The sequence below is a fragment of the Gossypium hirsutum genome, chromosome D10 (assembly GCF_007990345.1).
Source record: "Gossypium hirsutum isolate 1008001.06 chromosome D10, Gossypium_hirsutum_v2.1, whole genome shotgun sequence".
Classification (NCBI taxonomy): Eukaryota; Viridiplantae; Streptophyta; class Magnoliopsida; order Malvales; family Malvaceae; genus Gossypium; species Gossypium hirsutum.
Window position 1 is genome coordinate 13,119,615 of NC_053446.1, and position 14,344 is coordinate 13,133,958.

A 14,344-nucleotide genomic window follows, 5' to 3' on the forward strand; every position below is an offset into this window, starting at 1 on the left:
TTATGTAACGTGGTATGGTTAGTATGAGTTCCTTGTGATGCATTTCGGACTCACGAATGCCCTAACTACATTCTGTACCCTAATGAATAAAATACTTCAACTTTTCTTAGATTGTTTTGTGGTTGTTTACCTTGATGATATTGTGGTTGGTTTACCAAGTTGGATTTGAGATCGGGGCACCATCAAGTTTGGGTAGTCGAGAGAAATGAGCCAAAGACAGCTTATGTAACGTGGTATGGTTAGTATGAGTTCCTTGTGATGCATTTCGGACTCACGAATGCCCTAACTACATTCTGTACCCTAATGAATAAAATACTTCAACTTTTCTTAGATTGTTTTGTGGTTGTTTACCTTGATGATATTGTGGTTTATAGTAAGTCACTCGAGGAGCATGTGGAACATTTGAGGGAGGTGTTTCAAACATTTGCCCAAGGAGAGGTGTCATTTCTAGGCCACATTGTGAGAGGTGGCAAGATCCAAATGGATGAGAGTAAAATTTGGGTCATTACTGAGTGGGAGCCACCAACCAAGGTGACGGAGTTGAGATCTTTCTTTGGGTTGCTGAATTACTATCGACGCTTTATCGAAGGCTACTCTAAAATTACTGCACCCTTGATGGACACGTTGAAAAGGGTAAGGTATGCGATTGAGATCCGCAATGTGAGAAGACCTTTAACAAATTGAAACAAGTGAGTACGAGGGAGCTCGTACTTGCTTTGCCAAATTAGTCGAAGACATATGAGGTAAGCATTGATGGATCAGATTATGCCGTTGGGGGAGTACTGATGCAAGAAATTGCTCTCAAGAGTCGAAAGCTTAATGACACAGAACAGAGGTATACAGTCTAAGAAAATGAGATGGTCGCTGTGATGCATTGCTTACGCATATGGAGGTATTATTTATTGGGTTCCAAGTTCGTGGTCTTTACCGATAATGTTGTCATCAATTATTTTCTAACCCATAAAAAGTTGTCTCCCAAACAGGCTCATTGGCTAGTTTTCCTAACTGAATTTAATTTCAAAATGGAGTATAAGTCGTGGAGTGCCAACACTATGGCTGATGCACTTAGCCGAAAAATAGAGTTTGCAGCAATCAGCCAACTTGATGGTTCCTTATTGGAGTGCATTCTAAAGGGATTGTCTTATGATCCCACAACTAAAAACTTGATCGAGCTTGCAAATTAGGGGAAAACAAGAAGATTTTGGCTTGATGGGGAGTTGCTATACACTCATGGGCACTGTCTTTATGTGCCTCAATATGGGAAACTACATAATGAAGTCATAAAAGAGTGTTATGACTCGAGATGGGTAAGCCATCCAGGAATGCACTGCACATTGGCCTATTTGGAGGATTGTTACTATTGGCCTTATATGGGTGATGATGTGGAAACCTATGTGAAAACTTTTCTAGTATGCCAACAAGGCAAAGTTGAGTTAAAGACTCCAACCGGTTTGCTACAACCCTTGTCCACTCCGGAAAGACCATGGGAGAATGTATCCATGGATTTTTTTTTGTTGGTTTGCCTAAGTCTGACGGGTTTGCAGGTATTTTTGTTGTGATGGATAGGTTTTCGAAGTATGCAACGTTTATTCTAGCTATCAAGGAGTGCCTTTCTGAGGTAGCTCGTTTGTTCCTTAGGCATGTGGTGAAATATTAGGGAGTACCATTGTCTATCATCAGTGATCGTGACAGGCGATTCACGGGTCGATTCTGGACGGAGTTGTTCAAGTCGATCGGCTTGGACTTAAACTTTTCCACTAGCATGCATCCGCAAACTGATGGACAAACTGAATGAGTGAATGCGTTGTTAGAGACATATCTTCAGCACTATATGAATGCCACACAAAGGGACTGACCAAAGTTGCTGAATATGTCCTAATTTTCATAAAACTTGCAGTGAAGTGGGGTAACGAATCAAAGTCCATTTGAAATAGTGAAGGGACAACAACCACTCACACCCAACACTGTTATGACCTATTTTACAAGACCTAATTCAGCAGTTTATCGATTTGCAAAGGATTGGCGAGAGAAAAATGACTTGGCTAGAGCTTGTCTACACAAGACAAGTAAGCGCAACAAGAAGTGTGCAGATCAAAATCAAAGAGATGTGCAATTTCAGGTGGGTGATTCAGTCCTTGCTAAACTACACTTGATTTTACGACATAATGGTTTGCACAAGGGGCTTGTACGATGGTATGAGGGACCATTTCGAGTTGTGAAGAGAGTAGGCAAGGTGGCCTACAAGCTTAAGTTGCCATCAAAGCTCAAAGTCTGAACGAGGATCCAAATCAATGCAAGTCTGAACGAGCAGCAATCGGGTTAAAGGTCTCCTACGATCGTAAAGTTGAAAGCATCAAGATAGACTATGTAATTAGACAAAAGTACTATTAGCTTTGGCACTTATACTTAGTTCGATGGAAAGGACTTCTCAATAATAAAGTGAGTTGGGAACCTGCCGAGACATTGTGGCAGTTCCAAAGAAAGATAGACCAGTTCCATGAGAAGGTCGCGATAAGGGCGTCGCTAGAACAGGTGGGGGAGAATGTCATGGGTTGCGCATGGGAGCCCGCAACCATGACGCACTTGTGTGATCCATCATGTTCAAAGAAGGTCATTTGGCCCAATCGGACTGGCCCGTTGTTTGAAGAGAGTGAAGGCCCATCTACAAAGCTTGGAAAATATGAAACGTGATCCTAAATATATGTAATCTTAGATATGATATGCAATCTTTAGAAGATACAATTCTGTAATATTAGAGATTTGATTTGTAGATAGCTTTTAATCTCAGCCATTGATGTACTTTGATATGTTATGTTGATTTTGGGGAGGCTTAACTATAAATAAAGATATCTTTCGCTCATTGTAATTCATTCAGTGAGTAATAGGATATTGAGAGCATTCACTTAAAACTTTTTCTATAGTGTTCTTGCTTTTCTGTGGCTTTGTTAATCTTTCGAGTTCTTTCATTTTTCGTTCTTTTGCTTGATCTTCGTGGGTGCCTTAGAGGAATCCTGTTGAATCCTCAATTATTGGGAGTTAGGCTGACTCAGGCATTTTTGGAGCGAATAAACTGCCTAAGATCGTACGGATTGCGTAGGAAAAATCTAAGTTCATAACACATATACAATCCAATGATCCTATGCATGAATACTATTATATGCACTTTGAAGGTTTTCCACACATGTGAATGTAAAGTCATGCTGACATAGACAAAAAAAATCCCATATGATACATTTTGATTGGCTGTACGTGGCTTTTCAAGTTTTTTTAATATCATTAATTTTAGGGGTTAAATAGATGGAAGAAATAAATTTTAACTATCAAATTAAACCCAAATAAAAATTAGGTGTTAAATTTAAGGGGTTAAATAGAGGGAAAAATGATAGAGTTTAAGAGCCGAATTACTATTAAAGTATTAATTTAATAAATTTAGTCTTAGGGTTAGAATATTATTATGGGATATTATCTTTTAGGAATATCTAACCATATTGTATATTATTGTATATTTTTTAGGAATATATTTATAAATATATTTAGGAATATATTATATATCTTTCCTATTCCTACATGATTACTGCTGTATAAATATTATGTATACTCTTGAGGTCTATCAATAAGATTGAAAGGGATTATCCTATTCTTGTAATGCTATCTAAGCTTAGTGTTTAATACAAATTTTTATTCATCATTCTCAATGGCTGGCGGTGATTCTACTTCTCCACCACCACCCTCACCAATAGGGGTGAGCAAAATTCGATTCGATTCGAAAAAATCGAAAAAAATATCGAATTTCGAATTATTCGAATCGAGTTAATCGAGTTAATCGAATCAATTCGATTTTTTTTTCAAATTTCGAGTTCGGATCGAGTTGAATTTTTAAATTCGAATAACTCGAATAATTCGAATATAAACTATATTTTTTATTTTTAAAATACACCACATATATTTTTTATTTTTAAAAAACACTACATTTAAAAATTAAAAGTTAAAACAAAATCACTTCCAAAATCCCTAACCAAGCCCGTGCCCTCCCTCCTCCCTTTTTTCCCCAATCTGAAAATCTTCACCTCTGGTCCACCCCTCCTCTACCGATCCACCTCCGCTCCGATCCTCCACGGCTGAGTGCTGACGGCTCCGCCTCTAATTTGAACTCCGCCTCTGCGAATCTTTCTAAAGCAATTGATTGGGTACAGGTAACATTCAAACTTCCTTCTTTGTTAGAGTTGCACTTGTCAGCTTGTCTGCTTGTGGTTTAGACTTTAGAAGACTACTCTCAACTCTCAAGCTAAAGTTGGAAAACCTGTATTGCACAGCAGAACAAAAAAGTTTTTTGTATAAAAAAGTTTTCACTTTGTTTAATCATCTATTTTTTTTTGTTTAAATTCTCTGTTGAGATACTTTTTTAACGAAATGCAGCAAGTCCATCGAAAAAAAGGTGGGTTTTTTCTTTTCTTTTCAATGACTTACTTTTTTAATCCTTCTGGGTTTAACTTAAAACTATCTTACAAATCATCTTTAGTGAGTTGATTTTTCTTTTTTTCATTTTTACTCTTTTATTATTAGGAAGCAGGGATAGGTTATGTTTCCTTGTTTATAGTTGTTTGCTATTTATACAGGGTCATTTTTTATATTGAGAAAATGCAGAATATTCATTAGTTTGTTGAAACAATTTGTAGCAAATACTTCAAGCTGTCAACACTATACACAAGGAACGTATTGTACATTCAGACTTGAAGCCAGCTAACTTCCTTCTTGTAAAAGGTTCTCTAAAACTTATTGATTTTGGTATTGCCAAAGCCATAATGAGTGATACAACCAACATCTAAAGAGATGCACAGGTACCCATTACTTATTGGTCACTTAAACTTTTTATGAAATATTCATGTCCTGTATGCTGATTAGGTCACCCTTCTTTTGTTGAATTGCTTTTGTAAATGGGATTTGGTTTATATTCATCTATATTTTATCATCATGTGAAATTGTTTGCTGATGGCTGATGTATATATTATACAAAGAATACCCAATTTGAAAATTTTTAAACAAAAATAGCCACTAAGAGTGTTTTTCATATGTATGGGTATATATGAGCTTAGTATACCTGTTTGTGGAGCCAATAAATTTAGAAAAAGAATACTGAATACACTATAAAACAACTCCCTCCCTAGCACTGGGGAATTAGCTTAACCTAATAGCAAACAACCAATTGAACCCTTGCCATCTTAATTTATGATCACTTGAGTCAGATTTTGATGGTGATAGGAGGGTAAGCAGCTATATATATCTTTAAACTTGAAGGAATCCAAGATGACTTGGGAAGATTGGCAAAGGCATTTCCAGCCCATCATAGAAACTCCTGCACAAAGCATAAGTAGTCTTCCTTAGTGCTGCTAGTGTCATCATTGAGTTTATTAAATTTCTTAGAATGGTGAGAATTTTATTTGTGCACTGGAATGTGTTTTTCCTTTTATTCTTTTGAAATGAATACACTGGAATAGGCATTTTTTGTAGTTTACATTACTCATGTACTGCATAAAATGTATGATTTTCACAACAAAGTTTGATCATTACAATTTTATTCTTGTACTGCATTTTTTGTTTTGTACTGCATAAAATGTACTACATTTTTTGTTAAGTTCTTCATTGCATGCAAAAGCTGGCCAAATTAGATGTTCTACCAAATAAGTCTAGATATTTTCATATTTATTAAGTTTGATTTTAAACCAATTTTTGGTCATGGTTACTGATTGCAACAAATGTTTACTTGTAGATGAGTGATCCAAAGCGAGATGGTTCAACTCAAAGTTCACAAAATTCTTCCCCAAGTAGAGATGATCAAACAACAACCCAGAAAAATGTTCGAAAAAAGATTATTCCAAGGTCAGCTTGTTGGAACCATTTCACCAAATTTGTGACTGAAGAGGGGGAGAAGAGAGCAAGGTGCAATGCATGTGATGTTACTTACACAATGGAAACAACTTCAGGTTCTACAACGAATTTGAATAACCATTTGAAAGCATGCCTAAAAAGACCTCGAGGTAATACTTCTAATCCGAAGCAATCAGAATTAACACTTGTGAAGGTTAGCCAAGAAACAACGGATTTATCAACTTGGGTGTTTGATAAAGATGCTGCTAGAAAATCATTGGTTCGTATGATAATTATGGATGAACTACCTTTTAAAAGTGTAGAGGGAGAGGGTTTCAAATACTTTCTTTCTATAGCATGCCCACGGTTTAGTCTTCCATCTCGTTGGACAATTAGAAGGGATTGTCTTGATTTATTTAACTCCATGAAGAGTGTGATGAAGAATTATTTTGAAAAAGATACAAGTAGAGTTTGTTTGACGACAGACACTTGGACTTCATTACAGATGATATCTTATATGGTTTTAACAGCACATTGGGTGGATGATGAGTGGAGGTTGCAAAAAAGGATTATAAATTTTTGCCCAATATCCGCTCATAGAGGTGAAAGCATAGGTCAAGCCATTGAAAAATGTCTTCGAGATTGGGGGATTGAGAGGGTCTTCACTATTACAGTTGATAATGCATCCGCCAATAGTGTTGCCATTGAATATTTGAGAAAGAAATTGAATCATTGAAATGTTTCTGTTGCAAATGGAAGATTTATTCATATGAGATGTGTTGCACACATTCTTAATCTCATTGTGTAATACGGTATTAAGGATGCTTCTGTGTCTGTGGATCGAGTTAGAGGTGCTGTGAGGTATATAAGAGCATCACCATCGAGGTTGACAAAATTCAACCAACGAGCAAAAGAAGAAATGATAGATAGTAAGGCTCAATTGTGTTTAGATGTGCCTACTAGATGGAACTCAACATATATGATGTTAAAGGTGGCCGAAAAATATGAGCGTGCATTTGATTCATATGTACGTGATGACCATAATTTTTTTCTTGACCTTACTGCTGGAGATGGAGTTCCTACATTTGATGATTGGGAAATTGTTCGAAAAATTATAAAAGTATTAGAGCCTTTTTATCATCTTACATTGAAGGTGTCCGGATCTTTGCATGTTACCTCTCATTCACTTTTTGAAGTATTGACGGATGTGCATTGTCTTTTTGATGGGTGGCAAGATTGTGGAGATCTAGATATAATTTCTATGACTTCCAAAATGAGAGAGAAATATAATAAGTATTGGGGTGAAGGAAACAAGATCAACATGCTAGTTTACTTGGCGGTCATCTTTGATCCGCGATGTAAAATGAGTTTTTTGGACTTTGGGGTCAACTTGCTTTTTCCTAATGTTGCTAATGACATTATGAAAATGATTGATAAAGATTTGCATTGCTTGTTCAATGAGTATTCTTCTAATGCCGGGAGAATTGAATTGTTTGAAGGTAGATCTAGTTCTTCGATAAATCTTTGCAGTTCAATGGAAATAGATCAGTCAGAAATGAAAACGGGCTTGGCCAAACAAAAATACCTTAAGAAGAAGAAACAAGTTGGATTAGAAAGCAAATCTGAATTGGATAGATATTTGGGTGAGGATGAAGAAGTAAACAATTCAAGTTCATTTGATTTACTATTATGGTGGAAAATGAACAGTCCTAGATTCCCTATTCTTGCACAAATGGCTCGAGATATTCTTGCTATTCCTATCTCAACAGTTGCCTCGAAAAATGTATTTAGTACGGGCGGACGTGTTCTCGATAGTTTTAGAAGTTCTCTAACTCCTCTCATGGTCGAAGCTTTGGTTTGCACACAAGATTGGCTTCGGAAATCTAATGATGCCATCAATCTTGAAGATTGTTTTGATGAACTTCAAACAATGGAAGATGGTAATATATAAATTTTAATTTATAAAATAAGCTTTTGTATTCTTTATATTAGTGATAGTAAGCATTCCCATAATTTAACTAACACTTTTGTTTTTAAATTTGCTAGACTTATCCAAAATACCCGAAGATCAAGAAGGTAACATACTTAGTATTAGTTTATAAAGTTAAATGTTTATTTAATTTATTTTTGCAACAATTTTTTATCATTTAACTAACTCATTCAATACTTTTACTAGATGTTTCAAGATTATCAACGGTGTTCGAAGCACAAGAAAAAACTTAAACGTTTCTATAATGGTTTTTGAACTGATGTGTTATTGTTATTAGTTTGGTTTGGTTTGTTATTGTTGTTGGTTAATTGGACTTTTATTGTGTTCTTTTGGTGTAGGTTTCTATTGTATTTTGGACTTTTGCTTATGTTTTGTTTTTTTATTATAATGTTATTTATTTCGACTCATGCTATTTACTTGGACTTTTACTTATGTTTTTATTATAATCTTTTTGTATTATTTTTGTTGTTTATTTGGAATCATGTTGTTTATTTGGGTTGATGTTGTGTTACTTTTATTTATTCACTTATTTACTTCAATTTTTTGTTGTATGATTATGTTTAAAAACTTTAAAGAATTTTTTTTGAAAAATTACATAAAAATAAAAAGCAATAATTTTATTTTATTTTTAAACTTAACTCGAACAAATAATTCGATTCGATTCGATTCGATTTCTGTCTCACTCGATTCGATTCGATAAAACTTCAAATAAAGTTAGGATGATAAAATGAGATTCGAAAACTCGATTAACTCAAAAATTTTTTATTCGATTCGATTCGATTCGATCGAACGCTCACCCCTACTCACCAACACAATCATCAGGGGGCAACATTTCCTGGTTTTGTCAGTAAGCAATGGCAGTCTCTTCTGGAAGTGTTTGGTAATACACAATCCACTACCAATTAGTTGAATGGTACGCCCAATAATAATTGGATTATTGATATAGGGTGTTCAAATAATGTTATAGGTGATCTTATGCGTTTGACGAATGTTAGAGAACTTGTAGCATGTTCAATAGGACTCTTTAATGGTTAAACAATGGTGGCTACCCAAGAATGAACGGTTAAATTGACAAGCAAAATTTACTTAAAACATGTTTTTTATGTTCCTAAATTCAATTGCAATTTAATTTTGGTTTCATAGTTAAATGATGATATGAACTGTTCTGTCCAATTTTCTACTAACATATGTGCTATTCAGGACCTTCATTCGAGAGAGTTGATTGGAGCGGTGAGAGACGGGATGGACTTTACTACTTCTAGCAGGTATCGACGGGTCAAACCAGTTTCGATTGAAGCTTCATCCTCTTTGGAACTTTGACACAAAAGATTGGGTCACCCTTTTGAGAAAATAATAAAGTTACTTCCCTATGTTAGTAATTCTATAGATCATTTGAATAAAGCATGTGAAATTTGTCATTGTGCTAAGCAAACTAGAAACAGCTTTCCAATTAGTGAATAGAAAACCACTCGTATTTTTAAGTTAGTTCATTGTGATTTATGGCGTTTTTATGACACTTCTTCATATTATGGATTTCATTATTATTTTTTATATTAGTTGATGATTTCTCCTATGCTGTTTAGGTATATCTATTGGTTAATAAGAAGAGGTTTTCAAGATTTTCATGTCATTTATTGCTATGATTGATGGTCAATTTTCTCAATAGATAAAGTTTGTTAAAAGTGATAATGGGACGAAATTTAATTGTCTTCAAGATTATTTTCTTACAAATGACATTAATTTTCAAACATCTTGTATTGATACTCCTCAACAAAACAGGACAGTAGAGAGGAAACATCAACATATTTTAAATGTGGTTCGTGCTTTGCGTTTCCAAGAAAATTTGCCTATATTTTTTTTAGGGGGAGTGTGTTTTGGCTGTTTCTCATCTTATCAATCGAACTCCTTCACCTCTTCTTCACTGTAAAACACCTTATGAAATGTTGTTTGGTAAACCTCCTTTGTTTGATGATCTTCGTGTGTTTGGTTGCTTATGTTTTACTCATAATCAACGTTTTAAGAGTGATAAGTTTTCTAACCGGAGTCGAAAGTGTGTTTTTGTTGGGTATCCTTTTGGCCAAAAGGGTTATTATTTATCTGATGTAGATTCTAAAAAGTTTTTTGTGTCACATAATGTGAAATTTTTTGAAGATATTTTTTCGTATTTGGATGAGAATATTGCAACTATTGAGCCCGACTATGTTGCTCTGCCATATGAGAGTGCAAATACAATTTTTGATACATATTTTGGTGACTCAGAGGTGTCGCAGTCCGCGACAGTTCCTCCGCTTGACACTCTGTAGCCTGTGAGTTCACCAACTACAGATTCTTTGACACCTGTGGTGTCATCTTCTTTCTCTAATGACACGAGGGTACATGGGGCTTTCGGTAATGATGCGCTTGAATTGGGACGAGGGCATAGGGAGAAATTTTCCTTAGTGAAGCTTCAGGATTTTGTCACTCATACTACCATAAAGAAAAGTCCATCTTCCACCTCACCTATTTTAGAGTCTTCCTCAAGTACTCTATTATAGCGCATTATGTTGATTGTGACAAATTTACTGTGAAACAATGAAATTTTCTTGCAACTATTATTGTAAGGGTCGAGTCACAGTCTTTTAAAGAGACTATGAAGGATCTAGGATCGTGTGATGCTATGCAAAAGGAGATTCATACTCTGAAGGATAATGACACTTGGTCTATGGAGACACTTCCTCCCAAAAAGAAAGCTTTGGGTAGTAAATGGGTGTACAAGATTAAATATAACTCTGATGAAAGTATTGAAAGAGTTAAAACTCGTTTTGTTGTTTTTGGTAATTACCAGGAAGAAGGTATTAACTATAATGAAACTTTTGCTCCTGTGGTGAAAATGGTGACTGTTCATGTTTGTAATAACCCAAATTTGCCCGGCCCAAATAATAAACACAAATTAAAAAAACAAATAAAAATTAAAAGTCCATTTTTAAGGTCCATTTACATCCCGCCCAATAACAACTAACCCGTTTAGCCCAAAACGCAACTACAAAATAGCCCAAACTCGAATACCCAACCTAATTAGCCCAATTACCCCAAAATTGCCTAAAGTTAACCCCAATTACAGACTCAGACCCAAAAATAAAGAAAAATCTTAAACCCAAAACAATTCCTGAAGTAAGCCTCTGCCGCCGCAGCCGAACTAGGCCTCCTCCTCGCGCGTGCTGCGCCTACGCGCGTGTGCGCCTTTGTTCATCCCTCGTACGACTGTACCTGTGCAAAAAAACAAACAAACGCACACACGAAAGGAGCAAAAAAAATGACAAAAGAGGGGCAACAGAGGGGATTTGGGATTTCTTTTTTTTTTTCTTTTTTCTTTCTGTAATTCTGGCTATAAATAAGCCAATACGAACTTGTAAGAGACAGGCATTCAGAATAAAAAAATTGAAAAACTAAAAGGTGATTTGAATTTTTTTCCTTTCGATTTCTTCTTTCTTTTCTGTTTCTTCAAGATTAGTCTGTTACATTTCTTATTTGCAAAAGATAAAAGAAAGAGAGAGAGGTTCTTACCGTCGTGAGCACACCATCGGGGCTCCGTTCACTCCGTATGAAATCAGAGTCGGAGGGGGTCCTCGAGGTTGTGGCGCCAAAAAGAAAGAAAAGTTAATCTTACCTGTACAAGCGCGCCGACGGAGCCCTCGTCTACTCCGCCCAAATCGGAGTTTAGATGGGGGGTTTCATGTTTGAAACGACGCAAATAGATGGGGGGGCTTTTGATTTTTGATGCGGCGCAGGAAGGGTGGTTTAGGGTTACTTAGGTTTAGTTTTTTTTATTTAATACTGATTATTGAAACAGTGTCGTTTAGACCTTGTTTCAATGGTTTAAAACGGCACCGTATTGACCTTACCCGATGACCCGACCTAGATGAGGCTAGATCAGCGTGTTCTGGCATGGGGAGGGGTATTTGCGCGCTTAGTCCCTCGCTTTTAAAGCACATCCAAATCAATCTTTTATTTTTTTTAAATTCTACCTGACATGTCACTATTGCTTCATTTTAGTCCATATCGCAGAGTTGCGTTTTGGGAGGATGGGGAATATTTTCCAATTAGTCCTCCATGTTATTCGCGCACTGCATTTTTTTCCTTCAATTTTATTTTATTTTCGCTTTTTTTCTTTCTGATTTTGTTTTAAAACCAATTTAATCCTTTTTTTGTGTGTGTTATTTGTTTCTTTTAATTAGTTTAATGTTTCCACTATTATTATTATCATTATTATTATTATTATTATTATTAGTTTTTTACTTAATCTTATTATATAGATCTTGTTATTTTATTATATGATATTATTTTATGTTTTTATGTATTATTACTTATTTTCACAAATATTTTATTATATACATTTTATATTATCTTAGTATAACTTATATATATTTTAAATTCATATATGTATATATATATTTAGCTTCAAATTTTTCATAATAATATCTCATGTTTTCCATATATATATAATATTGAATTAACTTTAGTATACATATGTATATATAATGGTACGCTATTAATTTCACATCGTAAATTTTACTTATTTTTTATGCACAAATATTCTATTCCTTTTAAATTTGCTATTCTATTTTACTTATTTTAATTTTGTTATATATTATGACTATATATACTATTATTTACATTAAGATTTTTTTTTACTTATATAAATCAAAGTGTATATATGTTAATTTTAAGATTCATTCATTTTTTCTTACAATTCTTCTGCTAAAATTCATTTAGAGCTTGTTTGGTTTGGTGTATTGGCTAAGCCAATACACCCCTAATCGGTGGGCCCCACATAAACTAAGACGCCGTTTGGTTGAGCGTATTGCTAATACGCGTGTATCCCCTTACTTCCCTAATCGGTGAAAAGCACCGATTTCTATTCCCCCCTTCTGCCCAGATTAGACGACGCTACCCTAAACCCTCCCTCTTTTACCCTTAATCGATCCCCTCTGTTTCTCTTCCGTTTCCCACCTTCATCTGAATTGCTTCCTTGTTTCATTGCTTTTTCCCAGTATTATTTTCTTGCCTTTTCTGCCGATTTGCCCCCTGATTATTTTCTTTTCTATTTCGGCCGATTTGCTCACAGTTTCTGCCGATTTGCGTCATCGGTTAGTCTATGTTTCCCGATAGATTAATATCCTTTTCTATTGTAGATGAAAACCAATACTTCCGAGGTAAATATGATCTATTGTTTTTATCTAATCGGTTTCCTCTTTTGCTTTTTTCAAGTTCTTCTTCATTGTGCCCCGATTTGCTAATAGGTTAGTTTTAGCCAATTTTATTCTGTTTGTATTGCATGTGCGATTGAAATGTGTTTTCTGTTGTTGGTTAGGCTTAAGAAATGCATGCCGTTCGAAGTTGTTCTCTCTTCTCTGCTAATCTTCAATTTCTGTTTGTTCTGTTGTAATTTTCGAGTCCTTTTTTGATCTCCAAAACCGAATGAGATTTCTTCCAATGTTTGTTTGTTTAAGTGCCTGAACTGAGTAGCAAAAATAGGTAAGATCATTGAGTTCTTTTGGTCCTCTGAAAGTAGCAAAAATAGGTAAGATTTCTGCAGTTCGAGTTCTTTTGTTTGTTTGTTCTGTTGTAGTTTGGTCCTCTGAAAGTAGCAAAATAGGTAAGATAAAAATGTTAGATGATAACGAATGTTCAAAACAATTTATAATGTTAAGAATATTGAATTTCATGCTGAGTGCAGATCATAGAAACTAGAAGCTGTTAGATGCAATTTGTGTAGTCTGGCTTTGGATATATGTGTGAAGATACTGATACTGGTACTTCAATGTCTTTCATGTTTTCCATTTTTTCTAAATAGTTAATTATGATGAACAGAAATATGATTTTTTTTAAGATAATAAACATTTTGGAACTTGAGGTTCTTGTTATTGATTGAATAGGATGTTTGATATGAGTAAGAATTTCTATTTTCTTTTTGTGTTTTAATCTATGAATTTGGGCAAGATATGAATTTGAGGTATATGTATATAACTAATTTGTTGTAAATTAAGAATAAAATTTGATATTTTCGGACTTTGATAAACAGAAAAGCAATGATGAGTTGGATTTTCCAATCAGTGTAATATGATTTTTTTCTTCTAACCAAGCTATCTATATGTTTATGTTTAATTGTAGGTCCAAAGTTCTGAATTCTATAGTCAAACTTATAATGTTTCATCGGAACTTTTTAAAAAGCAATAATATTATTGCAAAATTCCCTACAACTACCTTTTATCAACTTGTTACAGTCATTAAGTTCTATTGTTGGTTTTTGAACTTATCAAAGTACATTGTGTTTGGATCATTTATTAAACATAATTATGTATTTTCTGCTAGTAATATCACAAGATAGATAATATCGAGATAGAACAGTTTTAACCTCTGAGGTGGGTTAGCTTTGATACACATGGTCAGTTTTATTATGATTTCAATCTTGTAGGTAAGTTAAAGTACTTGTACATTACAAATTCATGT

At 34.6% G+C, this 14,344-nt stretch overlaps 1 protein-coding gene across 1 annotated transcript; it reads left to right on the plus strand.

The window, feature by feature from the left end:
* Positions 1–4,015: 4,015 nt before the first annotated feature.
* On the plus strand, positions 4,016–8,275 carry LOC121222411 (zinc finger BED domain-containing protein RICESLEEPER 2-like). The gene is made up of 5 exons (XM_041103143.1): positions 4,016–4,193; positions 4,677–4,838; positions 5,768–7,805; positions 7,912–7,941; positions 8,042–8,275. Exons 3-5 carry the CDS (start codon positions 6,785–6,787, stop codon positions 8,086–8,088), a joined length of 1,098 nt encoding a protein of 365 aa, XP_040959077.1. The 5' UTR covers positions 4,016–4,193; positions 4,677–4,838; positions 5,768–6,784; the 3' UTR covers positions 8,089–8,275.
* Positions 8,276–14,344: the final 6,069 nt, after the last annotated feature.